The 12,662-nt window shown below is 43.4% G+C and overlaps 1 protein-coding gene across 2 annotated transcripts in view; it reads right to left on the minus strand.

The window, feature by feature from the left end:
- Positions 1-12,662, minus strand: part of TBCK (TBC1 domain containing kinase) — a 93,399-nt gene that overhangs the window by 9,803 nt on the left and 70,934 nt on the right. For both annotated transcript variants that reach the window (XM_060278487.1, XM_060278486.1), the window contains exons 24-25: positions 8,623-8,798; positions 4,377-4,536 (exon numbers count right to left, since the gene is read on the minus strand). In XM_060278487.1, coding sequence (XP_060134470.1) covers positions 4,377-4,536; positions 8,623-8,798 — 336 coding nt within the window. The remainder of the gene's footprint in view (positions 1-4,376; positions 4,537-8,622; positions 8,799-12,662) is intronic.

The raw sequence follows: 12,662 nt of genomic DNA on the forward strand, positions 1-12,662 counted from the left end.
GCTCCCCACATGATGCAACAGGGTTTTAAATCTTCCTAGTACCCAGCTCCTGCCCACCCAGCAGTTCGAAAGCACATCAAAGTGCAAGTAGATAAATAGGTAGCACTCCAGCGTGAAAGTAAACGGCGTTTCCATGCGCTGCTCTGGTTCGCCAGAAGCAGCTTTGTCATGCTGGCCACATGACCCGGAAGCTGTCTGCGGACAAACGCCAGCTCCCTCGGCCTATAGAGTGAGATGAGCGCCGCAACCCCAGAGTCGGACACGACTGGACCTGATTTGTCAGGGGCCCCTTTACCCTTTACCTAGGTAGCCTACAAAAGCAGACCAGGCTCTCCACCAAAGATGAAGATGTTATTCCTCCAACCTGTGGAGGCCAACAGTGATGGGAGGTGGAGTTAAGTTTGCTCATCGTTGCTCCCTCATTTCACCCCACTTGGCGTGATTTAACGCAAAAATACGATGCCTGATCACTGTTTTTTGGCTGGCTGCAGTTGGGAGTGCAGGAAGGAGAGGGAGCTTAACCCTTTCCAGCTGCACTGCTGTGCACCCTCAGGTTCCAGGCATGAGAAATGATGTGGAGAAAAGCATGAAACCATGGTCCATTGGGAAAAGCTTAAACAGTCCCTGTTGTTGCTCCACTCTTGGCTGAGCCTCCCAGAGACGCCTTTCATGGGGAGGGGATCCCACCAAACGTCTTGGAAAACTATTTCATGCATCCACTGTGCAATGATGGGTGCATACCGTGTTTCTCCTAAAATAAGACGGTCCTCAAAAATAAGCCATGTCAGGCTTTTCATTAGTAGAATAAATATAAGACATCCCCCGAAAATAAGCCGGGGGTGGGAGCCGCTTCGGGGAGCGCAGCGCAGCGCGAAGAGCCTGGTGAGAGGCAGCTGCGGCTGCAGGTGAAGCCCGGGATCTGCGTGGGCGACTGGGGACGAGCGCCCTGAGCGCTGCGGCGGTAGTGAAGAGGTGCCCGATCAGCCTGCTTGAGCAGGTGAAGCAGGGCGTGAGAGGGCCGGCCACACCTCGGCGCGTTTTTCTCCTCGACACCTCAGCGAGAGGTGACCGTGCATGCGCACACCAGCGCCACCGACCGGAGCAGCCCCACCACTGTGCGCTCGCCCCATTGCCGCCTGCTTTGTGGCGCTCTCCTCCTCCACTCACCCTGCCGCGCTGCTTCTCCCCTTTCGCTTCGCCCAGCGCTCATGCGGCAGGCGGCGGCGGCGCTTTTCCCTCAGGCACCGCCGCCGCTGCCTGCCGCGTGAGCGCCAGGCGAAGCGAAAGGGGAGAAGCAGCGCGACGGGATGAGTGGAGGAGGCGAGCCCCACAAAGCAGGCGGCAATGGGGAGAGCGCGCGGCGGTGGGGTTGCTCCGGTCAGCGGCGTTGGTGCGCGCACGCACGGTCACCTCTCGCTGAGGCGTCGAGGAGAAAAACGCGCCGAGGTGTGGCCGGCCCTCTCACGCCCTGCTTTGCCTGCTCAAGCGGTCCCTGCGCCGCTCCCTCGGTCTAGCCCAACCTTAATCGGGCACAACCACTTTCCTCCTTCTTGTGCCCTAAATTGGTTCGCAAATGCCTTTCTGTGGACATGGTCCACTCTGGACGTGCTGCTGCGAGGCAGGTTCTGCGCCCGATGAGAGGCTCTCTCTCTCTGAAAGGAACCAGAGCCGCCGCGGGAGCCTGTGGCCCCTGCCTTCCCCTCGGCATGCCCGTTCCGCTCTCACTCTGCCTGGTTCCCAAGCTCTGGCCTCCGGAATGCGACAGAGGGCGAAGCGTCCCGGGTCAGGGCAGCAGGGTCAGACGAGCTCGGGGCTTCCAGGCACCGGCAGCAGGGCAGGTTCATGGGAAAAGGTGGAGCGAGCTGCTTCCACCCTCACCCTGTCAGTATGGTAGCTGGAGGGAAGGTCGCTGCTGAGGCTGGGCCGGCCTTTCCTTGGGCCGAGTCAAGAGTTGTCTTCAGCAGACACCGTAGCTGCGCCCCAAAAAGCAGCTTGCTTGCTGTGCAAAATAAGACATCCCCTGAAAATAAGCCGTGGTGTTTTTTTTGGAGGAAAAATGAATATAAGACGTGTCTTATTTTAGGAGAAACACGGTAGATTCAGTACGTAATTAGAAAGCACCGAAAATACTCTACAATGATCATTGTGATGTAAACCAAGATACTTTCTTTTGCTGTCAGCCAAAGGAACAGTTCCCACATGGAAGGGTCACTATGCACATTTGGAAACACGTCAGTTTCATAAGGGAAAGAGACATTTGCCAAGAACGTGTCTGTTTCCTTGTGCTTTATAATATGCCAACAAAACCTCGTGCAAAATCATGACTCCGACTTTGACTTTTTGTTTGGAGTTGGTTGCCCATCTCTCCCTAATGGCGAATATTTCTCTGTGCTAGCAAGAATTGTGATATTTTGGTATTTGGAACGAGGTATTTAAAAATTGTTCCAGAAAATGAGATAGTAACATTTTGGTAACTTTTCAGGCCAAAAACAAATGGCTGTGATGATCAGAAGTTCATGTGCCATAACCACAGACAGCTAGAAAAACACTGTAGGGTAAAAAGTTCATTTAGCTTCATAATCACCCTCCTGGCCTGAGCTTCTAAAGTTGTGTCCAAGAAAATGCTGTTCCCAGAGTAACAGAGACAAGAATGGCTAATTATTATTGTCAACAGATTAATAAAGTTAAGCCTGAGCTTCTTTTTCACATTAAGAGGATTACTTCTGCACTGCAAAAGGACAACCCTGTCATTTCAGATCACAGAGTCAGCTTGCAAGTTTAAGTGTATTAATAGAAATATGACAATTCTTCAGAATTAGTGCTCTTAGTAGATGCAATTAACTCACTATGCATTTAGTAATGTGGTCTAAAATGAGTTTGACCAAACTGTGGGAGGCAGTGGAAGACAGGAGTGCCTGGCGTGCTCTGGTCCACGGGGTCATGAAGAGTCAGACTTGACTAAATGACTAAACAACAACACCACCATACCGGCCATTGCAATATTCCCCCCCCCCCAAAAAAGAAAGAAAGCAGAGATGTTTCTGTTCACTCATCTTGGGCAAGTTGTTTTGCTGGTTTCCTTGTTTGTTGACCAGGCGAAGAGGCCACTTTCACATTCTCTGAGCTACTTTAGTGATGCTGGAAACCATGTGAATTCCATTGCCCAAGTAAAAAAGGGTCCTTCAACTAGAGAGTTTGTGCCACACAAGAAAGAGATGGGGGAAACCTGCTCACAGACATAATCTAGCTATCTGAAGACTGTCAATAAGCAAGTGCTTTGAAACAAAATAAAAAAGTCCTTCCAGTTTTTTTATTTTGTTTCGACTATAGCAGACCAACACGGCTACCTACCTGTAACAAGTGCTTTGAGACATTCATAAAACCAGACCTGCTCTGATTTTAAGCGAATGTGTGCAGTTACCCTTAACACACAAATCAAGTAAAAACTGACAGAATTGTAACACCAGTGTTGAAACACCCCGGGAACTAGTAAATTAAACCCACCACCCCAAGACTCCGTCTGTTGTTGTGAGTTACTGCTGCCAATCCATTATGTATTAACATATTCAAAACACTGCAATACCACCCTCCAATTAAAATTTTTCAGGGCAGTTTACAACAGCTCATAAAACACAACACTCATAAAACACAATGAATAAAAGCTTCAGTGAAATCAGTGGAACATTTAACAGCCAAAACCACAGAAGAAATACAAAAGTCAACCATAGCAAAACCACACACAATAACATAAGGGAATAAATTTCAGCGACACTCTTCCATGTCTATCATGGAACTGGTTTCATACATGAGATACATATTAATATCCCAGTAATCTAAAAAGTTGTATGTCCAAATTATCTAAAATGTATCAAAGTATAGCAGATGTATCTTGGAGGTGTGGGGACGCAAGAGGAGACATGATACATATGTGGTGGGGCTGCCATAAGATAAAAAGATTTTCGGAACAAAATTTACGAGGAAATGAAAAAGATGTTTAAAATGCAATTAGTCATATATCATATATGGTACAGATTTATGTTGGTTTTTTTGGTAGAGTATGAAGAGGTCAAAACGACCTTTTTATTTCTCAATGGATTTAGGGTCAACAACAGATGAAGAAGGAAATAAGAGACAAGAACTTGTTAAATCTGCAAAGTATAATGATTTTATTCTGTAACTGTGATGGAATACCTGTATAATTGTAGAATTTCACAATGACTCAATAAAGTATGGGGGGGGGAAGTTGTATGTCCAGACCAAGTCTTTATTTCTGTAGAATTCTGTCCAGAAAATTACACACTACCGCACCACTCACTAAATGTTATTGTTAAACCTTCTCATCCTTGATAATATAGATGCCATCATAAAAAACTTACCTGTGCTGCATTCTTTGCCACGTGTCCTACAACCACGACAACTCTCCCTTTAAAGCTCTGGAGAGTGGAAGTAGCAGGGCACTGGATGAGGTCTCCTTCAGCAGTGAATGCCGATCCAAATGGGATGTTGATGCTGCCAGATATATGCCCTCGATTAAAGCTGTGCAAGAAGTGGGCCCATTAAGGAAATCAAGGAGGAAGAGAGGAAAACCAAGCTCTGAATATTGTCATCATTTATTCAATTTCGTACCCGACCTTCACCTTAGGGTGTCTGGGGTGGTTATGGCAATTAAAAATGTATATTAAAAACCAATCACAGTCACAGGAATAAGGTGGGTCCTGAAAACACTTGTTTCAGTTGTGAAAGACCAGGATAAAGAGGTGTTTTCAACACCCAACTGTACACTGCACCATGGAAGTGCCAGGCACACCTCTTTGGGGAAGGAATTCCACAACTTGGGGTCTGTCACAGAAAATGCCCTCTCCTGGGCCACCACTCCCTAGACCAGGCATAGGCAACGTTGGCTCTCCAGATGTTTTGGAACTACAACTCCCATGATCCCTGACCACTGGGCCTGTTAGCTAGGGATCATGGGAGTTGTAGTTCCAAAACATCTGGAGAGCCAACGTTGCCTATGCCTGCCCTAGACAGTCACACAGATAGAGCCTTTTGCTGCACCTCTGAATGAGTGGCTGAAGTTCAAAAGGAGAGCGGTCTGCAAATGTTGACTGTTCGCGTGGGATGAGAGTTTAAAAAGCCCCGAGCAAGTAATAGGAAGTGGCCTTATATTGAGTCAGGCCATTAGTCCATCGAGCTTACTATTGTCCATAATAATTTGCAACAGTTCTCCAGGGCTTTTAACTGACAGGGATCCTTCCCAGCCCTAAGGTGGACATGCTAGGGATTGACTTTAGCACCATGTACTGTACTCGCAAAGCACTGGCACTGCCATAGCTCTCTTCTATGGAAGAAAGAGCCTGAATAAGAAACAAAGTCCATACACACCTAGATATGTTGCATTTGCAACAAAAGCTGTTACCTGATAGGGAGGTAGCAAACATTGAAGCTTGGGTGCTAAAAATATGAGATTGCCCACAATCAATGACATAGTAAGATGAAGAGATCCTTAGGATCAGGGACCACGATGGGGCCAGATGTGAAGCCTCTAGGACAGGCATAGGCAAACTCGGCCCTCCAGATGTTTTGGGACTACAACTCCCACCATCCTAACAGGACCAGTGGTCTAGCTAACAGGACCAGTGGTCTAGGAGCTGGAATATGGTCTTGGGCCACCAGTTGGTTACCCCCATGTTAAGACCTTTTTAAAGTTATTGGTTACCTTTTCATTCATTGTAAGTGCAAAAAAGTTAGCTTCTGCATTCATGCAAGTGATATGCATTCAATACGCATTTTACAGAAAACATTTTCAAGTATGATTTGTGGTGGTCAAATAGTCATGGTTTTTCATCTCGCGCTCCTGTTATGTCTTCAAGAGTATCGGGTGCCAAACAATGCTACTTTTTATTCCTGGATCTAGCATAAATTGCCTTGGAAAGGCTTAGAATTAATCTAAGATTAACAGATTCCTTTAAAAATAATTCATTTGAACACTTCCATCTGCATGACTGAAAAATTTATACTGCGGGAAGTATGAAGTTTTCAAGATCACCAATAAACTAAACCATCCCACTTAGTTAGCATAGTTCATTAATTTCTAACTGGAAGGAATAACTATTTCTTGCATTCCAAAACTTACAGACCCATAAATCTATGGAGTCAATGTATATATTTCAATATGACATGATAATTGTAAGACACGACAAGGAGAAAAATGACTTTAACCTTAAGAAGGTTAAATACAGTTACTTTTTAAAATTAAAGTAGTTGCATTAGTATTTCACTATGCACACTTCAAAATGTCTTTTGGATTCTTTCTCAACTTAGCTGGTTATCATAACCACTCCATTGCTGAGATGATTACAAAAGTTAGAAATTTATGCAAAGGAGGTTATAGGACCATGAAGAAATTTTGCTGGAAACTTCCATGAAATGAATGGACCAGAACTCATGTTTTTGCAACATGCTTACTGAAATGAATTGTAGACAAAACTGCTGCCTTTCTATTGAAATAAAAATATCACCTAGATGTTACCTTTTAAAAAAATCCAAAAAACAAGCAAGCAACCAAGCATAGCATAGACAACATTACCCTTTTACCAGGAAGCTTCACCTTATAAAACTGGAAAAAAGAAAAGCCTCTCAAACTTACAACAACCACCAGATTGTATTTCAGTAACCCCTTAGCTTCCAAGTGGAAAACACCGCTAAAAGAAATAGGACACCTGTTGCTAGACCCTGCAGAGTGCGTGTTTTCCATTAAATTATGTGAAGGAAAATGCACTAAGTGGCCGTCTGCCTTCTCTTTTCCTGAAGTGCTTAGAGGGGTATGGCAAAGACCTAGGAAACAGCTAGCAGGAATTACATGGGTACGCAGAGGGGTGTAACAACTAGCACAGCTACAGGCTGGCAACACAACTCAGCAACACTGACTGTCCATCAGGAAAGTGCTCTATGCTCATACCATTCAAATAGTGGTTTCCAGTTATGGCTTGGATGTGAACTATAGTTAGGTTTAACAAGTTTCTCCATTTCGATGACACAACAAACTGTGTTTGCAATGGAGCAGAAAGTGCAGAAACGAGTAGGAGTGCACTTTATGTTTCAGTAATGTGTAATTAAACATGCAATGCAGTTATCCACTCTAGACCTGTAGCTCATCCTATCTGAACAAATCTAAACATGCAATGTTTAGCCTCTTCTGGAAAATGTTGCTTCCTGTTTATTTCTTGGACTAAAACCCAAACTTTATTAATAAACATTTAATCACACCATCTGGAGGGCCTAGTTTTAAAAAGTTTATTTCCCTTGCCTTGAATTGAATAGGTGCATTAAATTACAATTAATAGTTATTACTAGCAAACCTGCTCAGATTTCTACTGGTTTCCCACACTCAACATGCCAGGGAAAAGGGAAGGCAAAATTAAACAGCTTTGCTATGAATGCATTCGGCTTAAATATTAAACTCTTTCAGGAGAAAAACCTCAGAAGACTAAACAAGAAAGAGCTTTTGACACTGAAGCCTATGATTGACTGGAAATTTCTACTGGTGTATGAAATTGATAAACATACAGGAGAAATAAATATACTTTCATGCTTCTTTGACCACCGAAGGTTGGGTTTTTGGCATATTTTCAAGCTATAACTGTTCCATTTTGCTTATATAAAGTTATGATGTAGCTGAGCTCAAAGGATAACTTTCAGGATAACAATCAAAGGTAACTTATTTCTGTCTGATATGACTCAACAGGTGACTACTGGGAAGGCTATGCCAGTTCCCTGGCTTCTGCAAGATTTCAAGTGCTATCACCAATGCTATCTAATATCTATATGTCTTATAACACTAATATTCATAGTGATCATCTGTAGCTCTGGGTTACAGATCCTGAACCAGTTTTCAGAGTCTGCACAAGGGAGACCAGAATAAATTGAATCTAGACAAACTGGAGGTGATGTTGGTAGACAGCGCCTGCGGTTTAGAGGTGATTAGCTTGGCTGTGATTAATGTTTTTTGGAGGGACCCTTTCTGATCAAGTAAGACACATGGAGGCCTCACTGATGCAGCACTAGCTCCTGAGAAGCAGGTCAGGGTTGTTGCGAGGAGTGCATTTTTCCATCTTGCTCCCCCCCCCCCCCGTTTCTGGACAAGTCAGACCATGCAATGCTGATCTTCTGTAATTTCCAGACTAGGTTACTGCACCTTCTCTGAACGGGACTGTCCTTGAATATAACCTGGAAACTTCCAGTGGGGCAGAATGCTGGTGCACACCTCCTGACAGATGTTGAGTGCATCTCCTGAGTACACTTTCTACATCCTCAATAAGATGCGGAAGTAATTCATTATGCTTCTCTCTAGCATGTATATTACAGCCTAGTCCTCATTGAGATGCTCAACCTGCACCTAGGCTTTAGAACTTCAGACTGCAGGCAGGTGGCTCATGTGAGCAAATGCTCCACCAAGTAAAATAATCTGTAAACATAGAAAATTAGATGCCAGGGAGAAAGAAGCCAGGCCAAAAATCTTCTCCCCATTTCACCAGACTCCCTGTTGCAGCAATGTAGCGCTTTTGGTTGAAACTGGCAATGCATATAGTAACGATTAATCTATGGCTTTTCCATTTAGGATACTCCTCGCTGTTACGGATGTCAACGATAAGCAGCTTGGGCTTGCTAGATTTTGTTTTCTTTGTTGGAGTCTTGAAATGACCAGGTCCTGTCAGTTCACACAAGTCGATCAAATCTTCAGCTGAGATCCTCGGTGACACTTCTGATTTCAGATCATTCAACTTGATAGAATCCCTGGACTTTTAAATGGAGACAAGAAACAAGAAAATAAAGATGAAACAATGCCCTTTAGCAACACAAGGCCTTCATCCAGCATTGAGCGCAATCTCCCATTTCCATTAAGAGTAAACATTGTTTATTAGAATTATTATTTGAATTTATGGGAAATCTTTGGTAATAAAATTTAGGCTAAAGGGAGAAATAGAAGATTGAAGGATGGGAAGTAAATTTTTGAATGGATTAATTGATTAATTATTGGTGGAATATAGTTGATGTTTTTAGAATAAAATAATTGAAAGATAATGATAAAAGGTATTAGATTGAATTAAGATATAAGATGGAAATTGCTTAAATGGAATTCTAAAATGGACCCAGTGAGAGGGGAATCGAGGAAGTCAACAATGTTAAGTAAAATGTAATAAATGATGTTTTTCTTTTTTATGTTTTTTTTTGTCTTTGTAATGTTGTTTTTGTATTTTGGCAATATTGGAAAAGGAATAAAAATTATTTGAAAAAAAAGAGTAAACATTGTTTCTCTGACAAACTCCAAGCTATTTTATGCTCTAACTCCCATGGGGCCACACATAATACAAGCTCTCCCCCAACACACACATTCCATTCATCACGGTGACAAGCGTTTTTGGTATCTCTGAGATATTACTCAACGCAGCACCCACATATCATCTGCCAGTTTTCAATGAACAACTGGATGCTAGACTATGCAGAATGGGTGCTACTGGTTGCCTGAGATGTTTTGTGTAATCAAAGCACATATCCCTTCTACTTGAAATATGGCAACTTGATGCAAATCACACAGGGAAACTGCCATCGAAAGCCTCATTTACAGCTTCCTCCTTGACTCAGTAGAAAGGTTATCCTCCTCTCTTCTACCACTGTAGGAAAGAAATCTCAGCTGCAAAGCTTCACAGCAGATAACAATCTTACGTACCCATATTGTACACAAGCTAAGAAAAATAGCATATACGTGTGGCAACCAAGGAGATAGGAACAAAGCAAATAGCACCACAAGGCAATTGCAACTTATATATGCGGCTACCCTCTTCAGTTTGATTGATACTGCATCCTTTGGGTACAACAATTAAACATAACATAGGGGGAAATAAGGGAAGACAGACAGCATCTATTTTAGAGCTTTACTTCCTCTATAATGATGACACCATCTATGTCTAATATATCTGCCCAGTGGACTAACCCTAGAGGATTATTTCTCTACTAGACATGAAATTTAATACTCACTGTAGGGCTATTTTCATTCTTTTTTTAAGATGAAGAATACTATTTTCGTGATAAAATATACAGCTTCTTTACTGAACCATGACATTAAACAGTAACACTCTACAAACAGCACTATGCTGCGCTATATTTGCTGCCAAAAAGTCTGCATCCACTAGCCACATCTTTTTATACCTAAAATTACTCAAATACTTACGAAGAAATAAAACTCTGCTAAGGGCTAAGCTTGCCAAAAGCATTACCTTGGCTCTTACTGTCAGCAAACGAATTCAGGACATTTGAACACCACAGCATTCTAGTCCATAAAGCATGCCTGTGTTCGGCATTGCAAACTGTGGGATGCAACCCAGAGTGTTACTGGGTTGGTCACACATTGAGTCCCCCAACCTGCAAGGTGGCAATATCTCACCATTACCGTTGCATAGCTTCTTGGTGCAAGCTCACTCCTTCCCTCTATGTCAGTGGTTAAATTCTATTCCAATATATACTGTCTCTCTCTCTCTCTCTGTGTGTGTGTGCATGTGTATGTCCTAGACAACTGCTACCAGTCCAAGTACACAGTTCTGGGCTATATGGACACACAGTCTAGCCTAGTACAAAGTAGCAACTCCTTGATTTGTGAGTGCACACATGGCAACACACACACACATTTTTCCACGTTCCTTACTTGCAGACATGACCTTGCAGCTGTTCCCTTGCGCACTAAAAGACACATGCGCCTTACTTATGTGTTGCAATTTAGGTGTGCACTCAAATGCAATGGGTATGATACAGCCAGCCTTAAGTGCTCTGAAGTCACATTCATTTTAATGAGTGATAGTTAAGTGTCTGCTTAACCTCCCCCCGCCCCCGGAATGAATGAGAAATAAAACTCTGGCCAGATGACTGTACCCTATTTTCTGAAGTGGCCTCTCATCTGCTATAAAACTGCAGTAAAGAATACAGATGTGGACAAGGGGTAGAACTATGAACAGTGCTCTCTTTGGGACTGTTATCCCTGTAACGTAGAACCTCACAACTCAAAAGCAACAAAACCTGCTGTCTCTCCCTCCCTCTCTATATAGTCAAATTTTGCAATAGTAAACTGATAAGCGGCAGTGGTGCCTCAGAAGCACCAGTCTCTCCCCCCCCCCCCAACTTCAGAAGAAATGAAGCCACTTCAAGCACTCTTGAAGTGAGGTACGGCATGTGCTAGGACAGAGAAAGACAAAAAGAGCGAAGAAAAGGAAAACAAGGGAGAGTCCCACTGCTGACCAAGTATTTATTTTATTCTTTTGTATAACATACCATCGACATTTGCTCTGCTCTGCGATAATGGTCTTTGGGAGTTTACTTTAGGAAGTGATCAGCACACTTCGGAGGAGAAATGCTGCTCATGGCATGAAAGGAATTGCAATTTCATAGAGGAGGCATCTAGTGTCAAGCTGTTCAGAGAGTGTTGGGGTGCATAGGGAACTGTGGACAACCATCAAATGGGTTCTGCTGATAAGGCTATCCCTTGGCTCAGAAAGCGCAAACGCCTTGCCTAGGCAACGTCTCTTGGCCTTGTTTGTCAATTCCGTGCATTTCTTATGCTTTGGAACTCCTCGAAAGGGCAAGCAACAATCAGTTGCAAGGGGCAGCCAATGGGATGGTTCAAGTTTTTATTTTTCCTAGCCACAAAATATATGGTGTGCTTTATAAAATGTGAATATTGCATGTTTCAGGATCACACACATACACATATCACTCCAAATGCGCAAGCTTTCAAGAGACAGCATAGGACAGGGACTTGTCAATAATCTAAATTAACCTATCTAAAATCCTTCAGTACCAAGCTATTGGAGGAGGGCTGAAAACACCACACTTGTTGGTATCCGTCTGTCTTGAGAGACATTGGAGTGCGCCTCCAGGGGTGAAGTCAAACGACTGCACTATCAGCACCAAATTGACCTTCCAAGGATGTAAGTCTGGCCAATGTGTTTGGAGGTCCTGGGTTGCCCAGACGACAAGACCCCCCTCACAGCCTGGCTGATGTGGTCCAAAGGAAAGCAGAGCAATATGTTAGGCATCAGCTGGGCTGCGGGAGTTGCTGGAAGGTACCATCCAACAGTCTTGTGGACTCCACTTTGGATTTATGTAGGGTTTACTCCTTGGCTTTTTCTTCTTCCAAAGATATCATGCAAAACAGTAGATGGGCTACTTCCCGAGGTTGATGAGCCCCCATCTGCCCCTAAAGCAACACACTAATAACTGAGTAATTATGCTCTAGGTATTTCTCCCTCTGTAAAGTAAAACAAAACAAAACAAAAATGCAAATCTAAAGAGACAAAAAATGTATTTATTTCCTAAATTAAAGAGCAAACAAAATAAAATATTCCCAGGCTAGTTCCAAAGGTTTATCTGAGATCACCCCACTCCCCAGGCCACCACCAAAGGCCATTTCCATAGCAAAGAAATGTTTCTCTATTTAAATTAAGACAAAGGTTACATTTTCATAATTGCTAAGAGAGAAGCTATCTGCTTGTTGAATCAGCAATCAGCACATTGGATACAGGGAGTAAGCCATCAGAAAGTAGGGCCTTTTGAAATAGCACATTCCGCAAATTCCACGGGAGAGGGAAATGGATTCTTTTTGCTATTCTTCCTCC

The sequence above is a fragment of the Zootoca vivipara genome, chromosome 9 (genome assembly GCF_963506605.1).
Source record: "Zootoca vivipara chromosome 9, rZooViv1.1, whole genome shotgun sequence".
In the NCBI taxonomy this organism is placed as follows: Eukaryota; Metazoa; Chordata; class Lepidosauria; order Squamata; family Lacertidae; genus Zootoca; species Zootoca vivipara.